Here is a 12074-nt window from a genome sequence, read left to right as displayed (position 1 = left end):
GAGAGGGTTACATGGCATGGAATTCTGGGTACCCTTTTCAGAAAGATATCAACTATTTTGCTTTCATTCACATAGTTCCTTAGTCTTAAAAGTTATTACTTGAATCAATATTTAACAGTTATATTGTAGAAATAATTAAATCCTGTGGTGACAAACGTGTGTATTTAGCTTAGAGAAGAGACCCCTAGCGAAGGAGAGAGTAAAGATGTGCCCGCTTTTTTAAAATATGAAAGCGGGGAAATAAGTTACTCATGGTACTGAAGGATTAGTACAATGTGAAAGGGTCCAAGTGGCCTCTAATCCACTTCAACTAAAACATTCCTGGGATGCTTAGTCAGTTAACTTCTGTGTTCCTATGTTTCTCTAATTCGTATGGACAGAATGAGGTAAGTGCATTAAAGATTGCACTGTGCCCAAACGGTGGCCCATGAGAGTGATGCATCGGACTGAAGATTTCTGTACTTATTTTGAGTAGCTGAGACTTGAACTCTGAGAGTAATTCTGGTAATAGAAGAAAATGCAGAAATGCAAGAAGTGATGGACCAAGAAAAAAACCCCACCTTTTTTGCTCGTATTATTTCTAATGGTTTCATGACCAAAAATACGTAGTGAGGATGGTGTTTGTTCTGAAGTCTTTATCTTTCTTTTTTTAATTACTCATTGACTTTCAGATTATGTTCGTGTTATGGATATGGGACTGCTGGAATTAACCATTACAGCAGTAAAATCTGGTTCTGATGGGGAAAGAGTAAGTATCCATAATCACAATTAAAATAAAATGCAAAATCTTCATGACAGAATTGTGATTTGAAAATGATTTTTTTGTGCTTAGAATCAAGAGGTCTGGGGTTTTTTCAGTTTACCTGTACTATTTTTTTGAAGTCTCTTTTGACTAGTATAATACATTAATTTAAAAGTGTCTGTGTATCTATTGCTATTTTAGAACCTCAGATTGGTTTTAGACGTATTCCTGTCTTGTTATTGTTGCTATCTAGACTAAACCACGTTTTGAGCTGCACTGTTCCAGTGATGTAATCCATATTCGTACCTGCTCTGATTCATGTGCTGCGCTAATGAATCTTATACAATATATTGCAAGTTATGGTGATTTACATCCACCTGCTAAGACAGAGATAAAATCTGGAGTCAGCAAGCCAAAAATGAAGGTATAAAATGGCAAAATACCATCATCTTAACTGCACGTTTCCTAGTAATATATTTTAGCTCTGACGTCCACATTTCTATTTCCAAATAAAATGAGAACTTCTGCAAAGAAGTGAACTGGCTGTGTATAACTGAAAATATATTTGAGAGCAAAATATTGCCTATTTTCTGCTGTGGTCAGTACTTGATGTTTAAAATATTTTGTGCTATTTACTTGTTGTACTTCATTCTTATCTGAAAGAAGAAATTCTAAGACATACCTGAGCTGTCCATGTGCTCTTAATTAAACATTCTGATGATCTAATACCCTGAACTACAATGTTCTAAGCTATTTTATGGATCACCCAGCACATAGTTAGTTCAGTTCGTTATTTATGAAGTTAGGGTCTTACTCTTGTGCTTTACCGATTGCGTATGAAGCCATTGTAGCAAAATCACATTCAACGTGATATTAACAGTTGTATTTAAGATGTAACTATGTATAATCTTTATCTTATAGGTAGATACCTTTAGCCAGCCATCTTCCCAAGGACCAGTCCTTGCTGAATCAGAGCAACAAATTTTACGGGATTTGATGAGTGATGCTATGGAGGAAATTGAGCCTCATCAGACTGCTTCTCCCATGAAACCAGAGTCTAATGGTAAGGCTCCTCTGGAGACATAAGTACCCTTAAAAAAAGGGTACTTTAATTTTTTAAAGTTAAGTACAAAGTATTAGTATCTGTTAATAATGTTAATACTATTGATGGGAAACAAAGCACTCGAAAAATGAGAACATTCAAAATATTAAGACTACACCTACACTGCTATCTTAACTTCTTTCGTACATTGGATGAATACTAATACAACCTTTTAAGAAAGGAGAGTGGTATTGAAAGTTTTGCTGCAGCAACAGCTACAGGTGCTGTAGCAACAATGGGAGAACAATTTTAACGTCTTGAGATCTTTGGACTAACAAGGACAAGATTCTTATCTGTAGTAATAGTATTACAAAAGTAATTTAAGATTCTGGTCAGATGTACATAACTAAAACGTTGAGAACAATAGGGAAGGATTTTAACTTTGTGGGTCTCTGTCAATACCCAAAATTCTCTAAGAATGAGTCACCACCAGGTATAAATTGATAGGGCATACTGCAGTGTGGAAGAATCAAAGACCTCTGTTCTGCGTATGAAGGCGATTCAGGACGATGGTATAGAAAGAATTTAGAGCTGTGAGGCAATCTAGTCTCTTTCTGGTGGTGGAAGGTGAGTAATCACTGTCGTATTGAAAGTTATAGGTATTGTGGGCTTACTACCTGAATGAGAAACTTGGACCCAAAAAGCTGTTTTAGATCTGTAGGGTTTTTTTACTAATAGTTTTTCTTGATTTTTGTCAGCTCATCTCTATAAGTTATGAATATTATAATTGCTTTCAATCATACAGTAGATTAATTTTTGAAAACTGTACTTCATAGTAGGAATTGATTCAAAATATAAGCATATTCTCTTTATGATGTAATTAATTTTAAATAACGTATATTTTTACTACATATTCTGTTGTATTTTTCTTATTTTCATATTTTGTAAAGATTTTTCCACTAAAACTATTTGTTATTCCCCTGCTGCCTCATCTCCCAGGAGTTTTGGATGACAGCTCTCAAACTCAAGAGCCATCTTGCTCAGATCTCTTCCTGTTTCCAGATGAAAGTGGAAATGTCTCACAAGATTCAAGTCCCACTTACACTTCATTCACTCATCACCTGATAAGTGAGGCAGTGGGAGATGTTCCCACTGAAAGTGATGACTTCTGCATTCTTTTTGCACCCAAACTTTCTGTCGCGGTAAGAAGCTTGAGAATTACTATGATACCCATATGTGAACTGAATTAGAGAAAAGCTTATGCAAGATGTGCACAAATTAGATTTCATAGATTTTCTTTGATTGCTTAGTGATATTTTTATCCGTGGGCAAAGTAACAGGAAAGTAATCTTTCTGTTTTGAGAACTTCATGTATTGTTATCATTAGGCATGAATGCAGATATTTTAGAACATATATAATTTCTCTATCTCTGCACTATGCAGTTGCTGTCTGATATGACTGTTAGTTTAGAGTATATTTACAGGTTTTTTTGCATCTTATTCATGGTTTAGTATTGTCATTTTGACCTGTAATAATGGCACAATTAGAAAAGGTTGCAAGAGGAAATAGTGTTTTTATCAAAGTAATAGCTTTGCATCTATTTCAGTCTTTTATTCATTTCTCATAGAGCCTAAGCATTTATTGCATTTATCGGCCTGAGGTCCTTACCAAAGCTCAGAGAAAAGCTTTTGTGTCACTCTACACCACCATATCTCCTCTGCATGAAAAAATTTAGAGAACTGTATGGAAACTTTTTGAATATAGCTAATGTTCATGTTCTTCATAATATCTCTAGTTGCCTTCTTCTTAATAGACACAGGTAGTTCTGGATTCCTGATGAGAAACCATATTTGCCTGGTTGTCTTCGAGCTTTTTTGTTTCCAGAAACACTAATACAGTAGCTCTAGCTCTGCTATATTATTTTCTAGTTCTCTTTTACAGTTGAGATGAATATATACATATACATGTGTGTGTGTGTATGTATATATATATATATGCACATACACACACAGACGTGTGTATGTGAGATAAGTAAATAAATAAATATATATTTATGTATATGTTTTAACCTCTTTTGAGTTTCTAGTTTATATGCATTTATCTTTAGCTTACCTTAGAAGAATTATTCCTAAACTGAGAACAGGTATTGTGCCTATATTATATCAATTTCAGAAGGATTTTTGTCTTTTTTTTTTCTTTTTGAAATACACATCTGAACAAAGAAAATACCTTTTAACTTCTCAATGTTATGTCCTTTTTTTTTTCCCCACTAGAAGAAAGAGGAAGAGCCAATAGTAAAAGTAATGGTTGATGATGCAATTATCATAAAGGAAAATCATTTCAGCCAACCTATTAAAAAAACAGATACAAGCAAAGCTCCACTTCATTTTCCTGTTCCTTTGGTACGGTATGTTGTGAAGGAAATCTCTCTTATTTGGCATCTTTATGGTGGAAAGGATTTTGGAACTGCGCCACCAACATCTCCAGCTAAAAGTTTCATGTAAGTATTTGAGATAGTTCTGTAGATCAGAACATGTAAGATACGTAATCTTATTTGGATTTGAGCTTGAATGGTGACGTTAACCTCACAATTCTTCTCGTCCCTCCCTCTCAAGGAATGTTCCATTCAATTTAGTTCCAGATATCATACTATATTTCTCCTGTCTCCTAACCTGAATGAACAGAAGTGGTTTTGGTGTTTTGGGGGGGATGAAAGGATATTTCTGCTTGTTAAGGTTATATTGAAAATGAAGTGTATTCTCTTGAGAATTTTCCTTAGCAGACTGGGGCTTACAGGACATAAAAGACTATCACTGTAATAGCTGGAGTCTGGTTTTGAGATGTTATGTAGGCTAAAGAGGAATTTAATGTTATCGTGGTCAAAATTAAGGAAATATTTTATGAAAGTTAATTTAGTGGGAAACATAAACCTAGAATTCTACTCAGATATGTGTGATTTGAGCAGAAAAAAAGTTGTTTTTTTTTTTTTTTTGGCCAACAGTAACACAACTTTCAGTATTTTCTGGTATTTTCCAATATTTTTCTCTTTTAACCATTATACTATTAAGCAAATTCCAGTGAAACATACATACTTTTATAGTTAGAATTATAATGATCTGGCTTTAAGTTTAAACTAGGAAAATGTGCCTGTTTTGTTTTTTTTACCCCCTCAGTAGTCCCCATAGTTCTCCTTCTCATACGCCAACAAGGCATGGACGGAGTGCAGCATGTGGAGGAAGAGGAAGAAACCCGGACTTCCTAATGGAAATTCAGTTAAGCAAGGTGAATGATAGAAAAATCTTCAGCCATGACTCTGCGTTTGTGAATAGTTTTATGTATCACTTTGATATCAGCTTTCCTTTAGAATTGAGTAGGCTTTCTTTCATTAGTATGCACATCTAAGCGATCATGTTGAAGATGGTGAATTTAGAATTGATTTGACAAGTAACTTACTTGTTCTCCTAGAACGGTATTGCTTACTTGATGAACAAAGATATTTCTAAAGAGAAAGAATGTTTATTATAACATTCTTAAAGGTATTTTTGGTTTGATCATTTTTTACAACTGCTATTCTATTTCCTTGTGACTCTGTATTTCTACTTTGAATCGATACAGCTATTATGAAAGAAAATGTTTTAGGAAAATAACTGGGATATATATCTGTTGAGATATTCAGGGTACCACTTGATAACTGGATATTAAATAATACCCAGTTATTTTACAATATCATCATTTTTATGGTTTCCAGTAACATTATTTACTGTCCTTTGGGTGTGATTATATTGCTGATGGTTTTTCATCCTGTGCTTAGATCTAGCATAGAAGCTATAGAAGGTTGGTTATCAATATCCTCCACAGAGACATAAGGAGATAGGCAATCTTCATGTTAAATGGATCAATAACAGAACCTTTTTAAAATAAAATTTTCTCAATCATTTCTATAAACATGAAAGGGATTATATAAAACTAAATACCTTTTATATTCTCTACATATTTTTAAAGCTTAAAATTCAGCCCATTAACAGTTAAATTTTGCCAGAAATATTTGATAATTTTTTAGCTTTTTCTAGACACAAATGGCACTATGATAACAAGAGTAAAGAAGAAGAGTTTAAAATTCCATTTGAAAATTCCATATTTGGAAATACAGTAATGCCGCATTTCTTAAGATCTTAGTAGCTGTCCAGTGGAAGCCACTGTTCTGTTTGCTATGTGTGCTCTACTTCATTACACTGCAGACAAGAATGCTATGGGAGTTAAGTCAGGGAATAATTATATGTAGGTAACCCCAGCTCTCTGACTGGAACTAAGAACTACATCAAGAGATGGGGGAAAACAGAATTTAGTATTATTTATAATTAAAGTAGAGGATTAGAATTCCTATGGGCTAATGCGAATAAAGAAAAAGAAAAGTAAGATTGCAAGTAGCAGCATGAGAAGGCTATTTGGTAGAGAGCAGAAACATTACCTTCCTAAGAACAGAAGGTGCAGGATTCAAGAACTGCTAGATTCCCTGGTACAGGCTCCAACATGATGTGAGTAAGAAGAGAGGTTGCCACCAAATTGAGTCCACATTAGAATGAAAAGCAAACCTGTTTTTTGTTTCACACTGACTCTTTGTTCTGGCTTGAATTTCCATCCCACGATATGAGTGTGCTCACAAACAGGAGTTGGAAGATTTCTACTGCTAGGTGTGCAAAATTCTGATTCATTTTCAGAAGCCTTATTATTCATCTAAAGTTAAAATCATGGAATAAAATTTAAAGTCCCTATTTTTTTTTTTTTTAGTAATCTTCTGTTATTAAGACTTCTTTATCGCTAAAGCTGCCCACACTGTTTTTCTTTTCTTCTAAAAAGGTGAAATTCCAGCATGAGGTATACCCCTCAAGCGGGCCAGAAAGTGAATCCGATCTGTTGGAGCAGCCAGTGTCGCGGCAGGTTTTTATTGTTCAAGACCTGGAGATTAGAGATCGCTTAGCTACATCACAAATGAATAAATTTCTTTATCTCTACTGTAGTAAGGAGATGCCCAGAAAAGCACATTCAAACATGGTAATGAAATATGTTAATTTACTGTATTTATTGTAGTTGGACATTATTGTTGTGAGAGTTGTATGCTTTTCTTCTTGCAGAAGAAAGAACATGAGAACATAGAATATTGGTGTGGTGTTACTCATTGCTAATTATTTTCTGGACTTCTGGTAGATATTAAAATTAATTTAAAAAGCAATTTAAGTATTAGTATGTCAAGTATTAGTGTTTTTGAGATTCTGTCAATTTAAAAAAGTAGATGTGCAGAACTACTTTGGTATTATTCTGGTTTTTGTTTATACATGTATGTGTATACACATCTGTTTGTATGCTCAAACTTTTCCATACCTACATAGAGATGTAGTCTTACCGTGTAGTATAATCAAACTGGCTCTATAAAGAAGTCAGTAATTTTACTTCTTAGAGTTTTCTTGGTTTCAACGGTCTTTTTAAAACATCTATAATAGATTATTTGAATTCATCACTAGCTTTGTAATTGGCAAGAGGAATCCTATTAGAAAAACAGAGGGTTTGCAGTAAATCTTTGTTCTAGCTAGTGTTCTGAGATTTAATAATTGTGAATGTTACACCTTTTTAACTTGTTGATGTTCTTCAGTTAACAGTTAAAGTATTGCATGTCCGTCCAGAGTCTGGCAGATCACCGCAGGAATGTTGTTTACGTGTTTCACTAATGCCACTTCGCCTCAATATTGACCAGGTTAGTTGTACCAAGGCAAAAAACTATTTTTCTCATTTATTTAATATTGACACTATGTGTTTTGTTTGTTGGTTTTGTTTGTTTGTTTTAAACTCTGATATGTGTAACAGTCACATTGCTTTTATGGAATTTTTCTAGGTTTGATATTTTTGATTTATGAGCAACCACACCATATCTTTGGATCTGTTTGCTTCTGTTTGTTTTTGTCGATGTTAGAACTTACCTTGTGCTCCAGCTATTACAGTGATTAGACCTTTTTTTTTAATTTAAAAACTAAGAATATTTATAGAGCTGGTTGTTCTCTCAAAAATGCCAGTTCATCTTCTGAGATTTCTGATGACCTCTGTACCCTTCAAATGGTGACTTCTTAAAAGCGTATGGTTATACTTGAACAGTCTTGGTTGATTTGTTAGTGAATTGGTTTTGGTGGTGTTAATTGAAAAAAGTTAATCGTTAACCTGGAAGCTGTTGACAATATTTTAGTCAAGGGCACTTAATACTTCAGGATTGATTCTATGCTGGGAAGCTTTTGATCTTGTGACTGCAGTGACATGAAGAACAGAAATGGGAGAAATTGTTTTACTTTATTTCTTTAGCAAGCACTTTGTGCAAAGTATTTTTTGTATTCTCAAGTAACAGGGTTTTGTTGTTGGTTTTTTCTGTTTACCAGTAAGGAAACTAGGTATCCCTGCACATTCGAATTTAAAGTGCAATTATTGCTCTTTGTAGAGACGTTTCTTGCTTCATTTATCTTCTGCAGAGATGTATTTTTTCAGAAGCACAATTAGGAATTCTATACCTACATCCTGTTTTCCCCAACAGATATTAGATACCAGGTTTTCACTGTACTGTTAGAAAATCTTTTTCTGTATGGTTTGTAATAATTTCATATAGAATAGTAGCATGGAAATACTGCCATCTTGTGACAAAGTATGTTCCCTCTTTATAACTTTTCTAAATCCTTTGAATTTTGAATTATAAACAAAAGTAACCTTTGTAACTTCTGCAAAGTTAACCACACTTTCTTTGGAAGCACAGGGCTGCTTGCACTTATGTTAGAAATTCTTGTTATTACTTCTTAAGCAGTCAGGTTATCAGCTGGAGATCAAAAAAAAAAAAAAAAAAGGGAGAAAGAAACCCAGACATTATTAGTCATAGGACGAGTAAGGCACCAGTGTGATGTATCTGCCCAAAAAGAAAATGGGACATAGCAGACGACATTAAGTAATGGCAGAAAAGCGTTAATGACTTTTAATGAAGTACTGGTGCGATCTGATCTGGAATGATTTGTCTGCATTGGCAGTATTAGTACAAATGAGTATAAACTAGCCTTTGAATATCTTTTGGTTGGAAAGTAGGAGTGAGTTTATAGCTACTAAAACACTGAGCCAAATAGGAGTAGAGGTGATGAAAAACAAGCTGAAGTTTTAAAACAGCTCAATAGCTGATGAATCAGATCATATGTAGCGGGAAGCAATGACCAGTAGATTCTTTCCAGTTTCTGTCCTCGATTCCTAGAGGACTTCTGCATTCATTAAAGGATCAAAAAGGATTAAAATGAAGAAATGCGTTTTGACTCATATCCGTATAGAAATATAAGACCTGCAATTGTGAGTAATATTTTTTAGACAATTGGTGATACTTCTTTTTTTTAAGCTGATTGTATTGTATTTTTTGACATTAGGATGCCTTGTTTTTCCTGAAGGATTTTTTCACTAGCCTCTCTACTGAAGTTGAACTTTTAGTGACTCCAGATCCTGAAGGTATGATAAGATAATGTGAAAAGAGTTTCTCTTTCCCCTTTAATGTGTGTGCATGTGTATAAATGCACATACGTGAATTCTATGTGTATTTATAAAAACAGTTAATGACCAAATTTCAACATGAATAATTCATTTGTGAGAAAACAGAAACTTTGGAAGTGTTTTGTTTCATGATTTTGTGTTTCATTAATAGTGGCAAAGATTTTCGGCACCTGTAATTCAGGTACACAGTGTGGCAAGTCTAGTTTCACTAAAATTGAAGCTTATTTAATGAGGACTTTTGAAAATTTTGCAGAATGTGGGTGTATATATAATACTAGGAGCTATAATTAGATGGAGCAAAAACACTTGCTGCCTTTTTCATAAAGGGGTATGTTTGTCTAATCGCTTAAATTAAAGTGTAATGCCTAGAGATGAAATGCAACTCAAGTTTATAAATAAGCAGTACGTGTGTAATTTGTTAAAGCAGTACTTCTATTCAACTACTCTGTCTGCTATAAAAAATAGAGATATATTTGTATTGAAAAGTGTACTTCTCTATTAATTATATTTGTGAGTGTGTTAGCAGCTTTACATTACCTACTTCTGTTGAGACAGCATCCTGAAATGCGTAGGCTATGAAGTGCTTTACCAATTCTCCTGTTAAAATAAAATGGATTGTTTATGCCGATGCATAATGAGAGCTGGCAAAATTTTTCTTGAACTTTAAAACATTTCGTGCAGGCTTTTAAGTAAAAAGCACTGGCTTTTTACCATAAGCCTCAAATTAAACTTCTTGTAATAATATCTAATGATAATTAAAATATTGCCACGCTAAGAGAATATTGTTAGTAGCCCTGGTAGTAATTCCTATTAATTAGCATTAAAAATAATGCTAAGATAATTTTATAAATCCAGTTTTTTTGTAACCACAGTAATCTTTGTTATCTATGAAAGATAACAGGCTGTTTACGGTGTGCAACTTCTTTTTATCTTAGTTAAGAAGTCTCCTGGTGCTGAAGTTACCTGTAGTTTGCCCAGGCATGTCAGCAGCCTTAAGGACCCAAGTCCAGTCATTTCTTTCTCATTACACAAGCAAACAAATGAAAATGGTAACATTGATTCTATGGATATGATTAATGGAGATGATCATCATTTCTTACAAGAAGTGACATCGTACAGTGATCAGCCAGTATTTTTCAGGTAAATTATAGTTACCAGATTTCCAGAGAAGCGCAGCTATTCTGCTGAATCCTTTGACATGTAATGATAAGCCATTCAGAACTTATGGATGAGATGTGTCTTTTTATTTACTCATTCTGGAAATCAAATATACTTGTTTGTGTCACTGGAAGGTAACTAATGAATTTATTAACTTTTATGCACTACTGTGCCCAAGAAAATAAAAGGCAGTTAAAGTTTTGCTATTTACAGAATAAGTATGATGATTTGCAAATAAATAAAAAGACTAGTATTTGTACAGCAGATCTGAAAATGTAAATTAGGTCTAATATAAACAGAGTTGAAAGTATATGAACAAAAATGATATCACGGAAGAGTTATGAGATTAAAATACAGTAAGAAAAGTTCTGAATATAGTCCTGACCAAAAAGTGATCATCAGAGATTGCATCTTGTTATGCATAAGTTTTTTCTCATGTATTCAGATGATAGATAATTACAACAACAGATCCTTTTGTAAGCAGTGCAGAACCAAACTGTGAGAGAATGACTGTGATTTTTTTTTTTTTTTTTAAGTCACATAGATCACTAGGAGAATTTTTTAATAAGTTCCAGTTGCAGGGCTAAACTTTGTCCACAGAAATTCTTCAGCCTTTTTCTTTTCTCTTCTGCCCTCCTCAACCCAATTTGAATTTCATTTTAAAAAAATTGAAGGAAGATGTTCCCCTGCAGGTATAGTACTACTTTTGCAGGATAGCTAAATTTATTATAAATGCTAGCCCTTATTTGAAATTAATAAACCACGAAAAGCTCAGTTTGCCATTTTGTTTTTTACGCTTACTCTAAAGTACTTAAGCGCTTGCTTGGTATCTAGAGGACTTATGGTTTATAGAAAAGGGTACAGGAGGATAGGAAACTGTGGATTTATTTTTGAAAAGATCAGTTATTTCCTGTTTATGTTCTTCACCATAAAATTTATTTTGTATATTCCAGAGAATTTCGATTTACATCAGAAGTTCCAATACGGCTTGATTACCATGGCAAACATGTATCAATGGATCAGGTTTGTTTATAATGCTGATGCTGTAGAAAAAAAAAATATTTGTTTGTTTGTTTTCCCCATGGGTTAGGATATATTTTATGTTCCTTACTCATTACTGATGTACCCTTGAGAAATGCAGAGCATTTCTTTCTTAAAATTCCAACAGAGCTTAGTCTTATTTCAGTCTTAATTTGAAACCTGGGGACAGATTCTCCAGGTATGATTAATTTGTACTCAAAATGAGACTTGAAAGTCATATTTATCAACTCAGTGACTGGCTGGAAGTCTTTTCACACAATGGTGATGTCTCTCAAAGGATGATACAACTGCCTAATGCCTGAATTATGTGATCATTTTCCTTGTCATTAATGCTAGGATAAAGTATTTCCTTTTTTCTCTTTCTGTTTCCTTCTCCTGCAGTCCAGCAATGTAGGGGCTTCAGTAGCAATGTCAGAATCTGGTGCAGATTAAAAAATGTCTCCTATTTATTTTTAATATGGATTAGTTACTAAATCCAGTTTGCAGGGCAGATATCAAAAATTCTGTTTGCAGAACCATGTTTGTAACCTATTATG

The 12074-nt window shown here is 33.7% G+C and overlaps 1 protein-coding gene across 5 annotated transcripts in view; it reads left to right on the top strand.

Annotated features, from left to right (window-relative positions):
• The window catches only part of ATG2B (autophagy related 2B), a 44962-nt gene that overhangs the window by 27506 nt on the left and 5382 nt on the right, over positions 1-12074 (top strand). For 2 of the 5 annotated variants that reach the window (XM_009675458.2, XM_009675456.2), the window contains exons 27-37: positions 672-748; positions 996-1166; positions 1664-1805; positions 2784-2986; positions 4059-4285; positions 4959-5067; positions 6643-6837; positions 7433-7534; positions 9219-9297; positions 10275-10479; positions 11451-11520. In XM_009675458.2, the coding sequence (XP_009673753.2) occupies positions 672-748; positions 996-1166; positions 1664-1805; positions 2784-2986; positions 4059-4285; positions 4959-5067; positions 6643-6837; positions 7433-7534; positions 9219-9297; positions 10275-10479; positions 11451-11520 (1580 nt within the window). The remainder of the gene's footprint in view (positions 1-671; positions 749-995; positions 1167-1663; positions 1806-2783; positions 2987-4058; positions 4286-4958; positions 5068-6642; positions 6838-7432; positions 7535-9218; positions 9298-10274; positions 10480-11450; positions 11521-12074) is intronic. The other 3 variants (XM_068946981.1, XM_009675457.2, XR_011141638.1) reach the window with 3 other exon arrangements.

The sequence above is a fragment of the Struthio camelus genome, chromosome 5, assembly GCF_040807025.1.
Source record: "Struthio camelus isolate bStrCam1 chromosome 5, bStrCam1.hap1, whole genome shotgun sequence".
Lineage (NCBI taxonomy): Eukaryota > Metazoa > Chordata > Aves > Struthioniformes > Struthionidae > Struthio > Struthio camelus.
The sequence above is the reverse complement of the archived record's forward strand: the minus strand, read 5'-3'. Positions and strand labels throughout refer to the sequence as shown.